The sequence below is a fragment of the Chiloscyllium punctatum genome, chromosome 11, assembly GCF_047496795.1.
Source record: "Chiloscyllium punctatum isolate Juve2018m chromosome 11, sChiPun1.3, whole genome shotgun sequence".
Taxonomy (NCBI): domain Eukaryota; kingdom Metazoa; phylum Chordata; class Chondrichthyes; order Orectolobiformes; family Hemiscylliidae; genus Chiloscyllium; species Chiloscyllium punctatum.
In genome coordinates, this window is record NC_092749.1 from 15,273,073 (window position 1) to 15,296,847 (window position 23,775).

General features: G+C 45.7%; 1 protein-coding gene across 9 annotated transcripts in view; it reads left to right on the plus strand.

The window, feature by feature from the left end:
* Nucleotides 1-23,775, plus strand: part of LOC140482751 (NHS-like protein 1) — a 265,348-nt gene that overhangs the window by 227,632 nt on the left and 13,941 nt on the right. For 6 of the 9 annotated variants that reach the window (XM_072580334.1, XM_072580337.1, XM_072580342.1 and 3 more), the window contains exons 3-6: nt 9,244-9,371; nt 11,084-11,143; nt 17,107-17,299; nt 20,320-20,451. In XM_072580334.1, coding sequence (XP_072436435.1) covers nt 9,244-9,371; nt 11,084-11,143; nt 17,107-17,299; nt 20,320-20,451 — 513 coding nt within the window. The remainder of the gene's footprint in view (nt 1-9,243; nt 9,372-11,083; nt 11,144-17,106; nt 17,300-20,319; nt 20,452-23,775) is intronic. The other 3 variants (XM_072580335.1, XM_072580339.1, XM_072580336.1) reach the window with 2 other exon arrangements.

Genomic DNA, 23,775 nt, shown 5'->3' on the forward strand with positions numbered 1-23,775 from the left:
GATCTGTCTGTCTCAACCTTAAATGTATCCAATGACGAGATGGCCACATCTATCTGGGGTAGTGCATTCCTAAGGTTCACAAGGCTGCTAATGAAGAAACTTCTCCACATCTCAACACCATATAATCAGCCCCTTATCCAGGGACACATCACACATCCCATAATATACTTCATCTAAGCAAGAGGCCCAGCAATCACATCTCTAGCTTCCCACAGAGTTCTCGGGTACACCTGATCAGGTCCTGGGGATTTATCCACCTTTAACCGTTTCAAGACATCCAGCACTTCTTCCTGCGGTTGCAAATTCGCCTGCACCTGCACCTCCACACACATCATTTACTGCATCCGCTGCACCCGATCTGGCCTCCTCTATATTGGGGAGACAGGCCGCCTTCTTGCGGAACGTTTCAGAGAACACCTCTGGGACACCCGGACCAACCAACCCAACCACCCCGTGGCTCAACACTTCAACTCCCCCTCCCACTCCACCATCAAACAGTATCACACTGCAGATAGTTAGCAGAGCGGCAACACACCAGGGAACTTTCCTGTTGACGAAAATGGGATTATAAAAAGCGGTGGAAGTAATGGGAAGATTCACTATCAGCCTTATAGCCTTATCCTCACTGTTGCACTGACCACTTCACCCCACGCCCCCAAGACTTTGAAAGAAATGTGCAGATGCTCCCCTTCTTTAAATACAACAAGTGCCAATACATCGAACAACTTACGGATACTTCGAATTGATGCTGAATGTGAAGGAGTTGGAGTAGCTGTAATATAGTGGTTACATTATTGGCCTAGTGTCTTGGCTGGAATATTGATCTGTAGAGAGAAATTCAGATCTGAATTTGCATTCAATTAATTAAATTAATATAAATTTTCTTTATAAAATGGTCGTGTCCGTAATGGTGATCACAAATCTACTGAATTGTAGTAAGCACACATGATTAATTGATTCCTTTCAGGGAGAAGTCTGCCATCCTTACCCGCCCATTCCTACTTATGTACTCAGACTCTCAGCAATGAGATTGAAGATCACCTGCCTTCTGTAATACTGGATTAGTGGTGCTGGAAGAGCACAGCAGTTCAGGCAGCATCCAACGAGCAGCGATTTCGCTGCTCGTTGGATGCTGCCTGAACTGCTGTGCTCTTCCAGCACCACTTATCCAGTATTTGATTTTCAGCATCTGCAGTCATTGTTTTTACCTTGCCTTCTGTAATAGCCTAGCAAACCATTCAGTTACATCTAACAAAGTGACCCAACAGCATCTTCAACAGGGGCAGTTAGCTGGGCATTAAATGCCAGCTTTCTCAATGGTGATATAGAAGAGACCTAAGGGGCAACTTTTTCACACAAAGGGTGGTACGTGTATGGAATGAGCTGCCAGAGGATGTGGTGGAGGCTGGTACAATTGCAACATTTAAGAGGCATTTGGATGGGTATCTGAATAGGAAGGGTTTGGAGGGATATGGGCCGGGTGCTGGCAGGTGGGACTAGATTGGGTTGGGATATCTGGTCAGAATGGACGGGTTAGACCGAAGGGTCTGTTTTCATGCTGTACATCTCTGTGACTCTAGGACTTAAACAATTAATGGTAGGGCCCCGGGAGTGTTGTGGAACAGAAAGACCTGGGAATTCAGGTATATCATTCTTTGAAAGTTGTATCAGAGGTAGACAGGATGGTTAAGAAAGCACTTAGCAGACTTGCCTTTGTTGCTCAGACCTTTGAGTCTAGACTCCAACTTCATTGGAGTTGGGGCGCCATGTTGATGTTGTACAGGATGTTGACGAGGCCTTTTCTGGAATACTTTGTCCAGTTGTGGTTGCCCTGTTATAGGAAGGATATTAAACTAGAGAAGGTTCTGAAAAGATTTACCACGACATTGACAGGAATGGAGAGTTTGAGATATAAGAAAAAACTGGATTGGCTGAGACTTTTTCCACTGGAGTGCAGGAGGTTGACTGGTGACCTTTTGAGATTTATAATATCATGAGGGGCATAGATTAAGTAAATGACAGGCGTTGTTTCCCCAGGGTGGGGGAGTTCAAAACCAGGAGGTGTGTTTTTAAGGTCTGAGAGAAAAGATTTGAAAAGGACATGAGGGGCAGTTTTTTTTCCACAGAGAGTGGTTTGTGTGTGAAATGAATTGCCAGAGAATTGGTGGATGCAAGTACAGTGACAACATTTAAAAGAGGTTTGGATAAGTACACGAATAGGAAAGATTTGGAGGGAAATGGGCCAGGAGCAGGCAGATGGGGCTAGTTCAGTTTGGCAACATGATCAGCGTGGACTGGTTGGACCAAAGGGTCTGTTCCGTGCTGTGTGACTCTATGACTATCTTACACTTACATCCACCTCTTTCAAGACTCAGGACATCCCTGAGCCAATAAAGAGCAGCTACCCAGATAGGAAATGCAGCAGCTGACTTGTACACAGCAAGATCCCACAAAACTTGTCAATAATCTATTTTAATATTTGTGGTTTTAAATAGTGACAGATGTTTCTGGAGGACTCCCCTGCTGCTCTTCAAAATGGGATCTTTCGTAACACACTGACAGGGTCTATCGACAGCACCTCCAACCCTGCAGCACTCCCTCAGTACAGCAGTGTGAGCCTGGGTGAGGGGCTGAGGGGCTTGGAGTGAGACTTGAACTGCCTGCGAGGCGAGAGTGCCAACCACTGAGGCGTGTCTAACAGCAGTGGCTTTGACTGAGGATTCCTTCAGTGATGAACAAAAAGGAGGGGGGGGAGAGCGAGGGCCATGTGCACCTTTTGGTTTGTAAGGGTGGCTGCTTGCAGCTGCTCAGGGCCAGTTCAGCCTCGCGTTGCACATTTTGTTTTTGTGTCGAGATGTGTGTCGGGTTCTGGGCAAAAGGTCACCGTGAGTCTGTCTGGCTCAATTCTCTGAGCGCAGTGGCCCAGCTGTCACACTGCCACCTCACTCCCTGTGTCATTTTCCTTCTCTTCCTCGGAGGTTGGACAAAAGAGCATTCTGCCAACTTCACCATATGCCCGGGTTAAGTCCTGTTCTCCTGCCTGCCCCCACTGTGCAAGAGCTGGGGGAGGGGCGGGGGGGGAGGGGGTAAGGGAAGGCAGCGGCTTCTGCGATGACATAGTCCTGCCTCATGCAGACAGCAGCTGGGTGTGAAATGGCAATTGTAAATTCGGGCGCCAGACTTACTCTCAGACTGGGTCACTAAATATGTTCAGAGTGAGATAAACTTAGAAATCCAGGGCTCTGATGGAAAGTGGGATTGGCACAACAATTTGATCACCCACGATTCTTGTCAATTGGCAGAACAGGCCTATTCCTGCTGTTTCTTGTGTTCATGTTCAAAGAGATAAGACTTAAGAAGTGTCTTAAAGTGGAAAGCAAGGCAGAGAGGTGTGCCGAGGAGATTCCAAGAGCTCAAGCCCCATACAGGTGTAGGCCCAGCCATCAATGATGGAGCGATTTAAATCAGGAATTCGCAAGGGCCCGGAAATAGAGAAGCCCTGGGATCTCAGAGGGTTGTGGGGTTACAGAGGCATGGAGGGTTGATGACGAGGAGTGATTTGAAAATGAGCGAGACGCTTAAAGTCAAGATTTTGTTTAACTGGGAGGCGATGTTGGTAGGGGAGCTGCCTTGGGGTGATAGGGAAATGGGACTTGTGGTAGTGTTAAGACAGGGCCAGTGAGTATGGATGACCTCCCGTTTCCAGAGGGTGGAATGTAGACCAACCTGGAGTGCATTGATTCCAGATGTAACAAAAACTTGGAGAACCTGCCTACCTCACCCATCCCCACTGCCTTCTGTCCCGCACTGTGAGTCATTTCAGAGTCTGGGGCTGGGTGGAAATGGCGTGAAATATTGGGAGACCCCGTTAGTTTGTGAGGGAGATAGACCTCGAAAGGGAATTGGAGATGAAAGAGAGTCTGAATGTGAGATGAACTTGAGAGAAAGAGAGAAGACTGACAGGATGCTTCAGAGAGTGCGAGCAACACTGGAAATGGAGAGAGAAAAACGATAGAGAGAACAACTGTCACAGATAGAGAAAGTGGCAGAAAGAAGGACCGAGCTGAGCTAGCACTGACCTGAGAGAGAAGACAGAACAACAGCGATCTCCCCAGTATCCAGTAAACCCTGGCCAATGATGGGGGCATGATCTGAAACTGTCGGGTACATGAGAAACACGCTGGTGGCTGAGAGAAGGTGCCTTGTTGCTGCCATAAGATGAAAGTGAGTTTTAAAACCAATCTGCTATGACTGCTCTTAAACACCAGGATGCCTGGCTGCGTTAGGTGTTTCTGCCTTTCTCGAATTGCTAACACCAGTAAAGTTACCATTATCTAGATCCCAAGCATCCAGAATTGGGGGTGGCACGGTGGCTCAGTGGTTAGCGCTGCAGCCTCACAGTGCCAGGGGTCCGGGTTCGATTCCACCCTCGCACGATTGTGTGGAGTTTGCACATTCTCCCCGTGTCTGTGTGGGTTTCCTCTGGGTGCTCCGGTTTCCTCCCACAGTCTAAAGATGTGCAGGTTGGGGTGGATTGGCCATGGAAAATGCAGAGTTATCAGCTGGGGGTCTGGGTCTGGGTGGGATGCTCTTTGGAAGGTTGGTGTGGATTCGATGCGCTGCTTCCACACTGTAGGGATTCTGTAAATTCTCTTTTTTTCATATTTTGGATTCCGGTTAAATGAGAATTGCAGATGCTTCAGACCCGGATTATTAAGACTTTTGGTACTGGACCCCAGCAAAGGATAGATAAATTGCTGATGATGTTGGAAAACAGTCCTTGCCCTGACAGTGAACTGTTTTAGTCATTGCCTGTCATCCTACAGCATAGAGACATAAAAATGAAGCATGCGAACAAGAGCGACCAAACATTGCCTCAAAAGGACATTTTGATTAGTAATTGCAATGATGGAAATGAGCTACAGTAGTGGAACATGAATTTGGTTTTGGAATACTGTGCTGAAAACTCTTAACACTACCCAGTATGTGGTTAAGTATGAAATCCTTCATAAATTGATGTGTGCTTGGCTACTCTTCAAACGAATGCAGCAGAGGGCTGTTCTGTCACGATATTAGATTAGATTAGATTACTTACAGTGTGGAAACAGGCCCTTCGGCCCAACAAGTCCACACCGTCCCGCCGAAGCGTAACCCACCCATACCCCTACATCTACATTTACCCCTTACCTAACACATCTTTGGAGCACTGCAGTATAAGCTGCAGCGCAGGGGTGGATGGAATAGACATTGAATTCAGGTGACATTGTAAATCTTGCATGTTATTCTGTCTGCAATGTTCCAAGTGAGTGATGGAGATTCTGTCACGCCCCTGACTTCATGCTTGGAGGACACAGGAGTTGAACGACCCATCCGATAATACTCAGCTTCCACCCTGCACTAGTTTATAGACAGCACAGCTGGTTCAATGAAAGGATTGCGTTTATGCAGTGCCTTTCACGACTACTGGAAGTCTCATAGCACTTTACAGCCAATTACTGTTGAAATGAAGCTACTGTAGAATGTTTACAAGCATAGAAGGAGACCATTTGGCCCAGCGCGTCTGTGCTGACCCCTGAAGAGACAGTTTGCCCACAGACATCGTTTCCCCGTAATCCTGCAAAACTTTCAAGTTAGAAAGTCGTAATATGGGAAATGTGGAGGTTTGCACAGAAGTCCTGACAAAATGAGGGTGGACAGAGAATCTGTTTTTACGGTGATTGATCGAGGCATTGCAGATGAAGTCATGCTATCAAGACAGAAGGAACCTCATTTTTAACAGCATCCTCGAGAGTGCAGCTCCCTCAGGGCTGCAGTGGGCTGTCTCCATTAATTCGTAAGCAGCAGCCCAGGAGTGGGATTTAACCCACAATGGTTTGCACACGGGGTGAGGGTTCTACTACCTGAGCCACAGCTGATGAGCAGAGCAGCTGTCTGTTCAATGTCAGTTCTCCACTTTCTCTCCCACTCTCATATCACTTCATTCCATGGCTGCACTGGGTTAATGTTATATTTTGACAAAAATGATCCTCCCTCTCCTCCCCTAGGAGCTCACGGTAGACAGAATGCTGTCTCCTCGTCTGTACATTAATGCAGTTTGTCCCTAGTAATACCATCCCAAAGGGATTAATGAGCTTTTAAGCACCTTCTGCCATTCAATACAAGTCCCAGAAAGCTACAGACCAGAGATGACCCCCAGAAGCACATAGCCCTAAATAAGACAAACACATTGATGTTCATTCATTACTCGGCTCTGAAGATCTATTGTGGTGTTTACGCTTCCCACCAGCCTCCTCCCAATCAGCATATCCTTCTCTTCCTTCCTGCTTGTGTTTATCCAACTTCTCCTTAAATGCATTTGTGTCGACTATTTGTGGCAGTGTTATCTATGTTCAGATTCATTCTCCGGCCATACAAAAAAAATCACATCAAATGAACTCAAAGCTGTTGGCTTAAATGTGGTTGGCAAATAAACTGAATAAATGGCACGTTGTTGGATTCAGACATTCAGACCCCTGACCCTCCCGACGTCCCCGAGTCCTGAGCTAGGACCAGCCGTCACACTGAAATAAAAGGAAAATACTGTTGGCACTGGAAACCTGAAACAAACGCAGAGAACGTAAGAGAAACTTAACAGGTCTGTGAAGAGAGGAACAGAAGTTAACACTTCGAGTCTGGTTCAGAGTTCTGAAGAAGTTGCTCCAGAATCAAAACGTTAACTCTGTCTTTCGTTTCTCTGACGACCCTGCCAGAAAATACATCCAGGGGAGTTATTTGGGTGGAACTGAGAAATAAGGAAGGGATGATCACCTTATTGGGATTGTATTATAGACCCCCCTAATAGTCAGTGGGAAATTGAGCAACAAATTTGTAAGGAGATCTCATTTATCTGTAAGAATAATAGAGTAGTTATGGTAGGGGATTTTAACTTTCCAAACATAGACTGGGACTGCTATAGTGATATGGGTTTAGATGAAGAGGAATTTGTTAAGTGTGTACAAGCCAATTTTCTGATTCAGTATGTGGATGTACCTACTAGAGAAGGTGCAAAACTTGACCTACTCTTGTGAAATAAGGCAGGGCAGGTGACTGAGGTGTCAGTGGGGGAGCGTTTTAGGGCCAGCGACCATAATTCTATTAGTTTTAAAATAGTGATGGAAAAGGTTAGATCGGATCCAAAAGTCGAAGTTCCAAATTGGAGGAAGGCCAATTTTGATGGTATTAGGCAAGGACTTTCAAAAGCTGATTAGGGACAGATATTCACAGGTAAAGGGATGACTGGAAAATGGGAAGCCTTCAGAAATGAGGTAACGAGAGTCCAGAGACAGTATATTCCTGTCAGGGTGAAAGGAAAGGTTAGTAAGTGTAGGGAAAGCTCGATGACAAAAGAAATTGAGAGTTTGATTAAGAAAAAGAAGGAAACATATGTCAGGTATAGACAGGAGAGATCGAGTGAATCCTTAGAAGAGTATAAAGGAAGTAGGGGAGTATACCTAAGATGGAAATCAGGAGGGCAAAAAGGGGTCATGAGACAGTTTTGGTAAATAGGATTAAGGAGAATCCAAAGGGAAAGTATAAATACATTAAGGACAAAAGGGTAACTAGGGAGAGAATAGGGCCCCTCAAAGATCAGCAAGGCGGCCTATGTGTGGAGCCACAGGAGTTGGGGGACATACTAAACGAGTATTTTGCATCAGTGTTTACTGTGGAGAAGGACATGGAAGATATAGAATGTAGAGATATAGACAATGACATCTTGATTAATGTCCATATTACAGTGGAGGAGGTGCTGGATGTTTTAAAATGCGTAAAGGTGGATAAATCCCCAGGACCTGATCAGGTGTATCCTAGAGCTCTGGAAAGTTCAGGAAGTGATTGCTGGGCCCCTTGCTGAGATATTTCTATCAGCGCTAGTCACAGGTGAGGTGCCGGAAGATTGGAGGTTGGCTAACATGGTGCCACTATTTAAGAAAGGTGGTAAGGAAAAGCCAGGAAACCATAGACCAGTGAACCAGATGTCAGTGGTGGGTAGATTTTTGGAAGGAATCCTGAGGGATAGGATGTACATGTATTTGGAAAGGCAAGGACTGATTAAGGATAATCAACATGGCTTCTTGCATGGGAAATTATGTCTCACTAACTTGATTTGAGTTTTTTGAAGAAGTAATGGAGAGGGTTGATGAGGGCAGAATGGTGGACGTGATCTAAATGGATTTCAGTAAGACGTTCGACAATGTTTTTTGTCATTTATATAAATGATTTGGATGTGAACATAGGAGGTATAATTAGTAAGTCTGCAGATGACACCAAAATTGGAGGCATAAAGGAGGTTACCTCCGATTACAACGGGATCTTGATCAGATGGGCCAATGGGCATTGGTTAGGCCACTGTTGGAATATTATGTGCAATTCTGGTCTCCTTCCTATTGGAAGGATGTTGTGAAACTTGAAAGGGTCCAGAAAAGATTTACAAGGATGTTGTCAGGGTTGGAGAATTTGAGCTATAGGGAGAGGCTGAACAGGATGGGGCTGTTTTCGCTGGAGCGTCGGAAGCTGAGAGGTTTACAAAATCATGAGGGGCATGGATAGGGTAAATGGAAAAGGACTTTTCCCTGTGACTGGGGAATCCAGAAGTAGAGAGCATAGGTTTAGCGTGAGAGGGGGAAAATTTAAAAGGTACTTAAGGCAACTTTTTCACGCAGGGGGTGCTGTGTGTATGGAATGAGCTGCCAGAGAAATGGTGGAGGCTAGTACAATTGCAACATTTAAAAGGCATCCGGATGGGTATATGAATAGGAAGGGTTTGGAGAGATCTTTGCCAGGTGCAGGCAGGTGGGACTAGATTATGTTAGGATATTTGGTTGGCATGGACGAGTTGGACCAAAGGGTCTGATTTGGTGCTGTACATCTCTATGACTGTATGACCTGCTGAGTTTCTCCAGCTTTCTCTGTATTGGTTCCAGTTCTCTCACTATCCTGGCTCAGGAGGCCAAATCTGGGATCTTGCAGGAATTCCTGTCTGTACCACCAAGGTAACAAGGAGTACTGGTCTGGGTATGTTCAACATGGAGTCTCAGCTGCCTCACATCTGTGTTGCAAACTCTGGTATCTGGTATTTCCTGAGTGTCAGTCAGTGTCGATGTGAATTCTAGTAAAAGTCAAACTGATTTTGATTCTAACATATGGTACAGTTTAGACCTATGCTGCTCTCAGACGTGCCCTCTGTCTTTCTCTCTCTGTCTGCAGATTGCGATAAACTAAGGAAGGATGGTTTTCGCAGTTCCCAGTATTACTCACAGAGTCCAATATTCACCTCGCCATCATCCCATCACTCAGCCAGTTGCCTGGATGAGGAAGAGGATCAGGAGCAAGTGGTAAGACTAATGAAAGACCTTTATCAAGCACTTTGTTGCGACTTTGCACCTTGACTTGCATTTCCAGCACCCAGACTCTAACGAAGAATATCATGTGGTGATATCTTCTTGGGAGTGGTGTGTGGAACTTTGGGGTGAGTGCATGTGAACCTAAACTCTCACATCTCCCCACTTAAACACTGGTGACATTAAACTGAATAATCCATATTTCCTTTGAACCCTCATTCAGTGAGATAAGAAATGTCTTAGAAAATGAGTGTGCAAAGCAACCAGAGAGAATTTTACCCGTTTAGCTCCTGCTCTCAATTCCATACGATGTTACACCCTGGGATCCTTGGATATTTTCTAGTCGACTTGGTCAGATGTGTTATAACACATCTCTGGAGCAGGCGGGACTTGAACCCAGGTCTCCGAGTTCAGAGGAAGGGGCACTACCATTGCACCACAAGAGCCCAAATCCTGGGAGTCTTACCATGACCCAGAACCATAACATATGAAGACAGATGCTGTAGATGTTGGAAATCGGAAAGAAAAGGAAATCTTGCTGGACGTAGTCAGCAAATTAAGCAACATGAGTCCTGATGCAGGGCCCTGCCTGAAACGCCAACTTGGATGCTGCCTGACCTGCAGCACCTTTTTCCAGCACCGCACTTTATTAACTCTGACTCCAGCATCTGCAGTCCTCACTATCTCCAAATTAAGCAGCACCCACTGAGAGAGAAACAGAGTTAGATTGATGACTGTTCAGGACACTTGTCGTCCAACGGATACCAATGCAGGTTATAGTCCAAGCCCCACTCCAGAAACTAAAAGTAAGAACTCAGTTTTCGGGAGTGATGGACCATCAATGGCACCATCTTTCAGATTAGGTGGTAAATTGAGTTCCTGTCTGCTTTTTATTTGATGAATCTAAGTGTGTCATGTCACCATCTAGAAGAACAGAAGAGTTCTTCTTGTTGCCCTCACCAATTTTGATCACTTTATCAGCATCAGTATCTGGTCATTATCACTTGACTGTTTCTAGGGGCTTGCTGTGCATAAATCCACTGCTGCACTTCCTACAACAGTGACTACACTTTGAAAGTATATCACTGGCTTGTAAGGTGTATTGTGACACGCAGCAGTTATGAAAGGCGCTATACAAATACAAGTCTTTTGCCCAGCAGAATACTTACTTTTAAAGTAGTAGTTATAATCCTCGATCAGCATGAGTTTCGATCACACCCATGACAGGTTGTGTCATCCACACATGGCCTGGACAATATCTCACTGCCATCCCACTCCGTGCGGTTGAATCTTAATGTCCTGAAGGCAACTAGAGAAGAACAATAAATACTGCCCAATACACCTAAAGATTTCAGGTTGGCTGGGATCATATTTAAGCTTCTTCACATCCATCATTTCTGAGAGCAGAGTTCAAGCATTTTTCAGTGCTGAAATCAAAATGTTTCTAATTCTAAAAGTGGCATTTAAAATCTGACTGTCCCTGAACTGATTGCTACTCCTCTATGGTATCCTTGTGCACAGGTCACACTAATGCATTCAGGTGGGCGTTATTGAGTTCTGTATAAAGGAACTAACCCATTTAAAAAGACATGCTTATCTTTACCGTGGGAATTTTACCATTGGGAATTTTAACTGCACCTTTGTTTCTCTATTTTAGTCACTTTTTTTTTGTTCTCTCTTTCCTTTGTTCTGTTCTTTCACTCCAGCAACATAACTTCTTAAGCTGCCTTAGTTTCTGCTGCCATTTGACTCCATGGAACAGCCAGGTACACACGCTCCGCACACTAACTCAGCAAACTGCTTTGCTTGTGTCAGCCCTGCCTGCAGTCCCTTCCAGACCCTGAGCCCTGTGCAATCCCTGACTATCCCTCCCCACCAACCTGGGTTCCTGCAGCCTCTTCCATTGCATTCATATAGCACCAGCCATTGTGCACCCCTCAGTAAGAAGATGTTTTACGCCGAATCACATCTGGAATCATTAATTGCTTGGCTGGATATGACATTTTGCTCGGCAAGCGCTGTTATTGCTGTGTATATTGCTTTTGATGCCTGCCTAACTCCCCAGCCCTTAATGTCCTTGAAACCACTGGTTCTTTAGTGATCCTGGGGTGATGATCCACAGTGGCTGAACACATTCTGCTTTAGTTAACAGTGTACCCTCCACACGCATGACCCTGAATTGGGAGTATCAGTAAGTCAGTTGACCCTAATGCCCTTTGATGTTATGAACCTCCACCTATGTTTGCTGGGAGTGCGGATTACTGTGTAGCTGCCTTGAGTCTATGGCACCACAAAACAGCCCAATTCTAACCTTATTGGAGATCAGCCTGTGGCTCCATCTGGTAGTTGTCTCACCCCAGAGGTGCAAGGTCCTGAGTTCAAAGCCTACTTCAAGGCTTGAGCACAAAAGCTGCCACTCCACTGCAGCACTGAGGGAGTGCAGCACTGTCAAAGGTGCCTTCTTCCAGGTGAGAAGTCACCCTTTTCAGCTGGATGTAAAAGATCCCATGGCGTTACTTTGAAGAATCATGGAATTCCTACAGTGTGGAAGCAGGCCACTTGCTCCATCGGAACCACACCAATCCTCCCAAGTGCAACCTACCCAAAACTACCCCTTCACCCTGTCCCTATAACCCTGCATTTCCCAAGGCTAACCCATCTCGCCTGCGCACCCCTAGACACAAGAGACGTTAGAGTGAAACAGGGGAGTTGTTCCCTAGTGGCCTTGCCAATAGTTATCTCTAAGTCGATATCCCTAATTGTTGGCACGTTGCTGTCTGTGGGTGTTCAAATTGGCAACTGCATTGCAACAGTGACCAGATTTCACAAAGTACCTCATTGGCTGCAAAGTATTTGAGACCAGTGATCATGTAAAACACTGGGGAAATGTAATTCCTCTTCTGTTTTTTTTAAATCAGGACAGTCAGGCTAATGGAATGGAGTATGTGCCCATCTGGTCCCTATGTCTCAGTTCACACTGCCTTTAATGACTGACCTTTGAATGAAAATCACTGATTTCTATTTGAAATTAATCTCTTGGTAACATATTTGGGGTACCTTCCAAATTAACGTTGCTAGTTTTATAGACAATGATCCCAATCAGTGTTTTCCATGAGGACCTCTCTAAGTAGTGCTCCACATCACAGATGCTTCTCCATGTCTTCACTTCCCAACATATCAAGCTCTGATTTACAAAACATGCCCACCCCCCCACCACCACCTTGGCTATTTAGTGAGTGATTGTTCAGAAAGCTTTAGGGCATTAGTATCTGGTATATGATTTCTGAGGCTTAACCAATCCAGAGACCTACCTGTCACTGCCAGGCACTGATCCCACAAGACAGAAGAAAGCACTCATATCATTTCATTAATGCATTTTTAATAGAACCCTTTCAGTTTTACAATGTATTCTGGGAGTGCATCCTGTCCGAATGCAACTCCCTTGTTGTGTGTCATGCATCAGCCATTTTATTAACCCCATAACACTTGACACCCATGCCAATCAAAGATCTCCCTAACTCAGCCTTCACTTCCCTGTCATTAGGATGTACAGGGCTGAAACAGACCTTTCGGTCCAACTTGTCCATGCCGACCAGATATCCTAAGTTAGTCTAGTCCCATTTTCCAACATTTGGCCCATATCCCTCTAAACCCTTCCCATTCCTGTACCCATCCCAGATGCCTTTTAAATGTTGTAATTGTACTATCTACCTCTACTTCCTCTGGCAGTTCATTCCATATATGCACCACCCTCTGCATGAAAATGTTGCCCCTTAGGTCCCTTTTAACTCTTTCCCTCTCACCTTAAACCTCTAGTATCAGACTCCCCTACCCTGAGAAAACGACCTTGGCTTTTCACCCTATCCGTGCCCATCATGATTTTATACATTTCTATAAGTTGCTCCAGCAATTGCTGCTGTTCATTAATTTCACGTCACAGATTTGTTCCAGTGCTGGAGGAGGCCATTCTGCCCACTGTACCTGCACCCACTCTTGAAACTAACCTCTTCGCCCACAGCACTCTGAGCACAGTCTAATGTTTTGCCAGCAAGTAGCCATCCTGAACAGCAGAGAGAAAGTGAAAGATCCAGAGATGTGGGCTGAGGTGGCAGTATTAAGACGTACATAGGTGACAGTGTTCACTGACTGACTCACGCCTGCCTTGCAGTGTTTATTATGGGTAGAGAAGTGAGGATTTGCACTGTGTGGTCAAGGATCACAGTCACTGCAGTGAAATCACCTGCCAGATACTAATAGTGTGAGCCTTTCAGAACAGAGGTGTGTGTTTGTGTGTCTCTCAGACCTTCTTGAAAAGGTTCCTCTCCACTGGGAGGTAGAGGGTGAGGGTTTCAGTGTTGCTTGTCATATTGCCATCTGCTCCTACCTCAGACATTGTTAGCCTCCTGCTTGCAGCTGCTTGTTAAACTGTACCCCAGTGTCGGTGGATAATGATTGCCCTGAACCTGTGAGTGTGCAGTGAATGGAGGAATTCTTGGTGGAGGGTTAATGTGGGAAAAATGCAGGAGTGAGTTGGGATTTTCAACACAGAGGTCCCTAAAACAAGGAGTTTTCACATGAAACAGTTAGGGGAAAGTGTTCAGTAGATTCTGAGGTAAGTTGGGAATTTCACATCAGATCAGGGAGACCAGCCGTTGGAGTAAGGTCTAGGAGGAGCAATGGAGATGGAAGCTTTGGAAGAAATGATTGGCTGCTGAAATTCAGGCAGCTTTGTGATCTCTCTGGATAATTGAATTAGGACGACCTTAATCCACGCACCCCATACACACAACTCCCAAGACGGGTCTCTTACGCAAGAGCCCCTGCTTTGTTAGCCAATCAGACTGTACACACACAGTGAGGGTAGGACAAGGGAGCTATATGAGTACATAATAAATGGGGCCTCTGGGCTTGGGTAGGGGTGGAGGGGTTTCTGAACTCAGGGTGGGGATGGGGTTTCTGAGCTCAGACCAGGCTGGGGATGGGGGAGCCTGAGTGCGGAGCAGCACTGGGGCCAGTCATGCCTGACCCTGGCCCTGCACCCATACAATGTGACAAGATGACACCATGTCACAGAGTCATAGAGATGTACAGCATGGAAACAGACCCTTCGGTCCAACCCGTCCACGCCAACCAGATATCCCAACCAATCTAGTCCCACCTGCCAGCACCCGGCCCATATCCCTCCAAACCCTTCCTATTCATATACCTATCCAAATGCCTCTTAAATGTTGCAATTGTACCAGCCTCCACCACATCCTCTGGCAGCTCATTCCATACACGTACCACCCTCTGCGTGAAAAAGTTGCCCCTTAGGTCTCTTTTATATCTTTCCCCTCTCACCCTAAACCTATGCCCTCTAGTTCTGGACTCCCCGAGCCCAGGGAAAAGACTTTGCCTATTTATCCTATCCATGCCCCTCATAATTTTGTAAACATCTATAAAGTCACCCCTCAGCCTCCAACGCTCCCATGTGTCCTACTAAAAATCAAATCCCTCACTGAAAGTGTCTGCACTCCCCTCCCCCACCCCCAACACAATCCATCCTCTCTTCTCCCCTCCCTTCCCCAGTAACCAGTTCCCTGACAGGGCAGATACAGGCCTTGGATTTTGGTCAGTTCCCAGGGCTATGATTAAACCCTGATATCCTACCCCCCTCCCCGCTTGTCTCTCTTCCCCACTGCCCTAGGGAGGAAGAGAGGTCCCAACCTCCTCCACTCAAGAATGAAGAAATGTCAATGGACTGCTATCCTCATTGACCTTGCTGAGCCAGAGGGGGAGATCAGTTTTGTGCATGGAGCCCCGATCACTAACCAGTCTCTGGAATAGTGGCGAAACCATCAAACTGCTTGTAGGGACCTGCAAATAGATGATAATTGACCTGAGGTAAAGTGTGTGGAGGTAATACTGGCAGCTAATACTGGCACTGTTGTACAGTGCTATAGACTGGTGTTGTAGCCATCAGACAGTGAACTGTCCGTCTACATGGGGGCGTCTTCCTGTCAGCAGAACAGAAGAGTAACTTTTGCTTTTTTATTTTCCGACGTTTGGGTTCTGATGCCTCAATCCTGAGTGTGGTCACGGACAGAGTTTTGCTGTTTGTAATTACATTTTTAAAAAGGGACATCAAATCAGACTGTTGCTAGACTGAGTTGTGGTCACATTAACAGTGCGCTGGAGATTCACTGATTCCTACCCCCAGCTGACTGCTTCATTCTGTCCTGGGCTCCTCCCATCTGTAAGGCTGCAGCATTCAGGCTTCACAAAAGACAACAATTGGACCCAGTGTTCCAATTCCCAGCCCCAAGCCCTGCCGTCACTCGAACCCCACCCTTCCCACTCCCAAAATCAAGCACTAATAAAGTTTAAAGCAGCAACGTTGTCATTGCAACCCGTGATTTTGATTATCAGAACTAACTGACCATTTGTACGTCCAGGCTGGGAGCAGATGGTTACTATTCTACTTCAGATGGTTCAGAACTGTGTAGTAACAAATGAATTTCTTTTTCTTACTGTATTGGGTACACAGGTTTTAGAATTGGGGTGTTAGGTTTAATTGAGAAAGTTGTAGCAAGTTGTCACCCAGTGGATATAGAGTCATGGGCTAGGTGTTCCACCATATCTCAACATGTTAAGCCCCTTTGTATGTTTTTTCTTATTAATTCAGGGGTGTGACCTCTGCTGGCTAGGCCTGCATTGTTTGTCTATCCTTAATTGCCCTTGAGAAGGTAATGGTGAATTGCGTTCAGGAATCGCTGCAGTCCATGTTATGTGGGGACCCTGACAGTGCTGGTAGCGTCAGGGTTAGGGTTTCTAGGATTTTAGATCCAGCAACAGTGATATAATTTGCAAACCAAGATGGTATGTGACTTGGAGGAGAGAGCAGATGTCTGCTGCCCTTGTGATGAAGCTCATGGGTTTGGGAAATGCTGTCCACGTTGAGCAGTGCAGAAGAAGAACATCCTAGATTTCAACGCCAAGGACATTCCCAATCGCTCCGGAATGTTCTCCCTGACCATTGCCCAACTGTCCTCTAACCGTCAGCTCTCCATCCACTCTCTGAGAACGTGAGAGTGATTACAGAAGGAGAAGGTTCAGATGTGGTGGCCTTCCATACTATCCAAACTTACATGTAAGGAATTGATAAAATACCTTGGGACTGGTGCCCAATGGGGAGTCATGATCATGGAGAAATACCTTGGGACTGGTGCCCAATGGGGAGTCATGATCATGGAGGTGGGGTTTGCAGAGAAAATGAAGAGAAACAGAAACGAGAGGAAAACTGATCTCACAGTATTAATAGGGAAGGGCTATTGAACTACACCATCTGAATGGGTTTAGGACAACTGGAGAGATTACGAGGACGTCAGCTTAAAACTAGAGTGGGTCTTTTCTGGAAGCACTTCTTCACTTGAAGAATAATGGAAATCGAGAACTCTTTCCTTTACTGAAGAGTGGGAGGGGGGTACATTAAGAAAGTTCCAAACTAAGATTGATAGATTTTTGTTGGTGAAGCAATTAAGGTTTACAGTACCAAGCCAGGTGAATGGAGTCAGGCAAGGTTTAGTTGGAAGGTGAAACAAATTGGAGGGTATGAATAGCCTGCTTCTGTCCCCACAGAGAGAAATGGGATACAACAGGGGAAGGGAGAAGGATGACCAATAGGGATAAGTTTCTCGGAGCAAGTGGCTGTCTCATCTTCCTAAATATGTCTTTTGTGCTCCGCATGAAGTCCACAGTCTCATCTGCCAAGGAGGAAAAGCTGCACTATTCCAGGAGATCTAAAACTCCAGTCCCCGGTGACCTCTCCGAGATTGATGTCCAGACCAACTGGACCAAGGCCCTGCCACTGCCCACACCAGAGGAGAGGATGCGCCAACAAGCCCAGGCAGTACAGAGTGACGTGGTCCCAATCAATGTAACAGGTATGTGGGTGAGGCCCGGCAAAAGACCTTCATACAGTGACGGGGATATAGAAGGAGCTGGAAGGGTGGTGGCACCTTTACATTGCAGTAGGCAGTGACCTTCACATTTTGATCAGATTGGTGCATTACACTGTCTGTTGTATATAAAATCACCATGAAACCTGACCTTAATAATCATTAACAACTTTCTTAATGAAATCTCTTGGGCAAACTCCAGAATGGTGCACTTGGTAAGTTAATGGCAGTGTAATAGAAACACAGGAAATATAGAACTCAAAACCAAAAGTTGTAGTTTGAGTAACTGACATAAAGATTTTTGAGGGGTAGCTGAATGAGGCAAAAATAAATTCAAAGAATGGGCTAATATGGTTTAATGAAGTACCGTGAAAGAAGGCTCCTACAGAAAGGTGGTGGTCTAGTGATATTGTCACTGGGCTAGTAATTCAGAGCCCAGACCACTGTTCTGGTAACATGGGTTCAAATCTCACCCAAGGACTTTGTTAAATTTGAATTCAATAAAAATCTAGAATCGGGAGCAAACCTAATGGTGACCACGTAACCACCATTGATTGTCGTAAACCAAATTCTTATGGCATTCAGAATGAGAAACCAGTATGGTTTTGGGGAAAGGGTCAGTGAAGGGGACTAACTGAACTCTTGCAGAGAGAGCCAGTACAAACACTACAGCATGAATGGCCTCTTGCTGTGCTTAGATTCTGTTTCATAAATGATGAGACCAGGCAACATCCAAAGGGGGTAGGATTGATTCAAGTTCTCCCACGATAGTTCTGTCCCACCAGGACATTACAGCAACTCTCACACACATTAGGAGAGAAAGTGAGAGAGGTTCTCTTTGGTCCATTTGGTTCATCCTTACCCATACAGTCTACAATGTCCTCCCCACCCCTCCCCAATCACAGTAACTACAATAATCCTGTTTCAGGGACTGTAGAGCACAGAAACAGGCCATTCAGCCCAACTAGGCCATGTACATCTTATGCTTCCAGCCCTCCTTCATCTGCCACTCCCAACACCCATCCTTTCCTCTCAGGTTCTTATCCAGCTTCCCAACTACACTACTTGCCTGAACCACAACTTGCATTAGCGAGGTCCACCTTCCAACCTGTCTCTGGGTACAGAGGAATTTGTTTTCTCCTATTCGTCTTCCCTTATGATTGGGCCTGGTGACTGACCCTGAGGCAGCCAGCAACAAGATGTAGTGGATGCTGTTTCTACATGCTATATGAAGGTGGACTGATGTTCAGAGGTGGTTGGACATAGGTCTAGTTGGACATATTCCATTACCCATTCAGGCAGTGCCTTCATGGGTTGCTCTGCTCCTGATCTCAATAGATTCTGTTTGTACATAATGAAAACACCAATAAGGTTCTGCTAGATCCCTTTCTTATGGCTGGGTCATACATTGCAGCGACTGACTGCAATAAGTTCTCAAGGTCATTCACACAACACAAGAGTACAGACTCTTGGGCAGCATGGTGGCACAGTGGTTAGCACTGCTGCCTCACAGCGCCAGAGACCCGGGTTCAATTCCCGTCTCAGGCAACTGACTGTGTGGAGTTTGCACATTCTCCCCGTGTCTGCATGGGTTTCCTCCGGGTGCTCCGGTTCCTCCCACAATCCAAAAATGTGCAGGTCAGGCAAATTGGCCATGTTAAATTGCCCATAGTGTTAGGTGAAGGGGTAAGTGTAGAGGAATGGGTCTGGGTGGGTTGCGCTTCGGCGGGTCAGTGTGGAGTTGTTGGGCCAAAGGGCCTGTTTCCACACTGTAAGTAATCTAATCTAATCTACTCAACAAGCTGTTGTAAAACTAAATGTCTACTATAAATTGTGGTTTAATGATTGGGTAGCACATACTGAATAATCCTGAGGACACTAATAGCTAGACTAACAATCAATTTAAGAAAATCAAACGCTAGAAGTTACATACATTCATAGATAGGAACCTGTTCTTTGCAAACAATATATTCAACCCATGAACCTTTTTTGAATTATACAGGAGCTCAGGCAGCCCCATTGTTTTCTCCATGGCAACACCTCAGCCAACCAATTAGCATAATTTTCTCCTGTCGTATAAATTGCTACGATCATTTGAAATTTGGCATTCTTGTGTTTGTCCTGATGAGTGTAAGGCAAGAAGCTTCAGTGACACGTTTCTCCTTCCAACAAGGTCCTTCTTTCTAATAACGCATTTATCAATTACTCTCTTCATCCCCATTTCCTTCAAACTTGTCTCTTGACCTGAATTCCCTTGGGACAAAAAAAAAATCAATGGCACCTTGGCACTCTCACATTTAGATTGGAACATGGTTGGTGAAAGGACCTGCATTTCCCAAGCACCTCTCTCAAATTCAGGCCATCTCAAAGTGTGTTAGACAGGGGAGTACTTGATTGGTCAGTGTTCTCATGTAGGAAACAAAGAAGCCATTTGTGCACAGTAAGAGGCCACAAACAGGATATGAGGGAGGAATATTTACCAGTGCAGGTTTCTGTAGTCTAGTAACACGGCCAATATTTTATAGGTCCTGACAGGGTAGATGCTGAGAGGCTGTTAGCCCCAATTTGGAGGTTGTGGACTAAGTGGGGAGGGGGAGGCAAAGGCTCAGGATAAGGGGGTGTTCCATTTCAGATCGAGGTGAAGGGAAATTCCTTCACTCAGCATTGTAAATCTTAGGAATTCCCTGCCCCAGCATCTGGAGGTTGATAGATGATTGGGCACCACGGAAATGAAGGGACATGGAAACCAGGTGGGGACTTGGAATTGTGGGAGAAGATCCCGTTGATTATTGGGAAAGGGCTGTGAGGTTTCCTCCTGCTCCTGTGTCTCTGACCCCAGTTGACCTCAAACGTAGCTGCTCTGGTACAATAGAGTGCTCAGGTAAAAGCAAAGTTGGCCCAAACTGGAGTCACCTAGCCAAACAGTTGCAGGTGTAATGACTCAGTACGGCGGTCACTGTGTGTCATAACGCTTGCGTTTACTTGCTGTGCTGCTTTCCTACCAGGCGAGAGCTTCGATCGCCAGGCGGGCACCAGGCGCTCTCTTGTCCGCTCAGACACCGCGCTGAGACGGACTACGAGAATCAAACGGCGAAAGACAATCACCGGGCTACCTGACACCGTCCAGAAGGAACTAGGTATGGCTAATCAGCACTGTATTCCCAGCCCTCCCCTCGCTCATCTGTCACTCTGTATATGTGTGTGTGAGAGAGTCTGTGTGTGTGTCTATCTGTCTGTCCCCGAGTGTGCATATTTAACTGGTAGTTACCATCCACCTCCTGCCAATACAGTCTGATAGCCTGCAGTCAAAAGTTCCAGGGAGAACAGTGTTCTCTGGACAGAAGGAGAAAGTGCTTGAGAATTTCTCAGGCTTTCTGAGGCCTGTTCTCAGTCCTTTCTATCCCTCACTGACAGCTCAGTCTGTTAAGCTCCAACCTGAGAGATACTGAGCCAAGTGGGCATAGTAAAATCCCAGATCACCCAGCCACTCCGTGCTGTTCATTGATGCATCCTGACATGCCCTGAGGTCATGTCTTCTCTTGACTCCTCCCGTCAGGGGAACCAGTTCAATGTGTCTTGAACAGTTTGACAAAGATCAGAATGTAACAATGGCAGTGGTTGCTTCTATGAACACCTCTCCGTGCTGTTGCCTCAGTTCTTCTTGCAGCTCCATCTACTGGTATTATTCTGTATGGCAGGTTCAAGTGAGCACTACGTTTTTATAGAATCCCCATTGTGGAAACAGGCCATTCGGCCCAACAGATCCACACCGATCCGCTGAAGAGTGTCCCACCCAGACCCAACCGCCTACCCTATATTTTCTGTAGCTAACGCACCTAACCTACACATCCCTGGACATAATGGGGCAACTTAGCACGGCAATTCACAATACCACTTCGTATTCTGTCAAATCCTTTCAACGTTTAAACACCTTGATTGAACCATCCATCCATTCTTTATAATGAAGGGGATAGAGTCCACATTTGTTAAACCTGTCCTTACAATTTACTAAACCCCATCTCCACTTAGTACCTGTTTGTGACTGTTACAGGATGGTAATACTCAATGTGAGTTAAATATTGTGATGAGTTCATGTGATGACTCAGGTCTATTAATTACTATCATCCAAACAAACTAAACGAAATTAGTAGATTTGCATTTGTATCGTACTTTTCACAATCTCAGAACTTCCCAAAGCTTTCGACTGTGCCTGAGGAACAGACCTAGAGGTTGACAGAAAATACATTAAAAGTTCAAAGTTAATCACAATTGCTAATAAAACATTAAAATAACTTGTGGGTCTGATTAATTGTTCGAGGAGTGTGAATGAGGATGTCTGTGTGTTGGCGAGTGTGCACAAGGGAGTGTGTGTTAGTGATTGTGCCAGTCTGTGTGTGCAAGTGCATTGGTGAGTGTGTGTAGTGGTCATTGGCGAGTTTGTGTTGGTATGTGTCTTAGGTGGATGTTTACAATCAGGCTGTGTGCTGAAATGTGCCAGTGTGTAACCAAATACTCTGGTTGCACGCATTGTCTAAGTGCACCCGAAAATAACCAAGTGAGTTATAGAGAGCAAGACCCCAGCTTTAGCCACTGCGCACTGTTACCATAACTAGTCACAGCCAGCAGATTGGTCCCAGTGTTTCTGAGCCAGAGGGCTGGATGAGTGCGGGTATGGGATTCCTCATGTTATTACTAAGTGGTCGTTTGTGTGTGTGTGAGAGAGAGAGAGAGAGAGAGAGAGAGAGAGCATATGATGAGGTGAAAATTAGTGCGAAACCTTAAATTACCAGCAGAAGATAACTAAAAGAAAACAATAAGGAAAGAGAAGATGAGCTATGATGGTAAGCTAGCTGGTAATATAAAAGACGATTACAAGAGTTCTTTTAGATATCTAAAAGGTAAGAGAGAAGCAAGAGTGGACATTGGATCCCTGGAAAATGAGGCAGGAGAGTGAAAAAATAGTGAAAAAAAGGAAGGGCAGAGGCATTGAATGCCTCAGTTTCCTTTGCCTCAATTTACACAGTGGAAGACACCAGCAGCATCCCAGAACCTCAAGAGATTCAGGGGCAGAGGTGAGTTTAGTGGCCATCCCTAAGGAAAAGATGCTGGGGAAGCTGAAAGGTCTGAAGGTGGATCAATCACCCGGATCATATCAGCCATGTTTAAATGGGCCAAATGGCCTAACTTTGCACGGGTATATGTGTCAGGGGCATCTATCTGTGCTGTGTCTGAGGGTGTGTATAGACACAGGGCTCCTCAGTATTGTTTTCCACAGCCAAGCAGTTTTGGAGATGTTCACCAAGTAGCCTTGGGTATGAAGGAGCAGAAATCTGAGATGCGGGTGGACAGTCACAAGCCCTGAAGGCCAGGGGGATTTATGGGGGGGAATATTAACCTCCCATCATCTGGCTTTGGAAAATGATGCTTCTCACTGTGCAGGGACTGCCTTCAACACACTTGCTGAACTCATAGTTGTCAGAAAGATGTGTTTTTCTTTCTGTGTTTGTAATGCCAACAAAAAGGACTTGCTTTGCCGTGTGTCCTTCCGCAAGGGGTCGGCTTTGCCAACGTTATGGCTGTCTGACTCACTGAGGGTCAGTTACATACAAACCCAGGAAGGCTGGAGTTTCAGAGGGATTTGGCAACAAGGGCAGGGTGGGAGGGGGGTGGGGGAAGGGGGTAGTGTGGTTATTTTTCTTGTGCTATCTCAAAATGAGCAGATTTCATTCCATTTAATTTCCGTTGCATGTTATGCTGGGATTTGAACAGCCAACTGTGGGATTACCAGCCCAGTATGGTAACCACTGCACCCCCAGCATGTCCACTCTTCCAACCTTTGGAAGTTTGGCAAATGTTGTGCTGGCTTCCAACCCAACATCCTCTCAGTTCCCCAGAATAATGACAACTATTTCCATCTCACTCCACCCCTGCCTCAGCTCAACAATGCGTTGGTAACCTCTACTCCTTGAAATGCAAAGTAAAACTCCTTCTACTCCTTTAAATGGAAAGTAAAGCTCTCTCTACTTGTTTAAATGGAAGGTAAAACTACCTTATATTGTCTACATCAAACACTCCAGGACAGGGACAGCTCAGGGGTTTGATATGGAGTAAAGCTCCCTCGACTGTCTTAATCTAAAAGTAAATGGAAAATGAAACTTACTCTACAGAGGACAGTGTACGGGGCCAAATTGAATCTATAATCGTGCCCCATGAACATCATGCTCTGGCCATCTGAGCTAACCATTTTGTGGCCTTTAGACCTGGCTATTCCCCCTCTTCTGCCAGTCACCCTCTTCAGTTCATCCAGGTCTAAGCCTTGGCCTTAATTGTCCCAAAGACCCATTCACTGATCACTCTGATACTGAATGGCCTCCACCTGCTCCCTCAGAGGGAGAGTTTCCATTCTATAATGCTTGACCCCGTCTTCCTTGGTCTCACCCCTCGCCATCTGTCTGACCTCC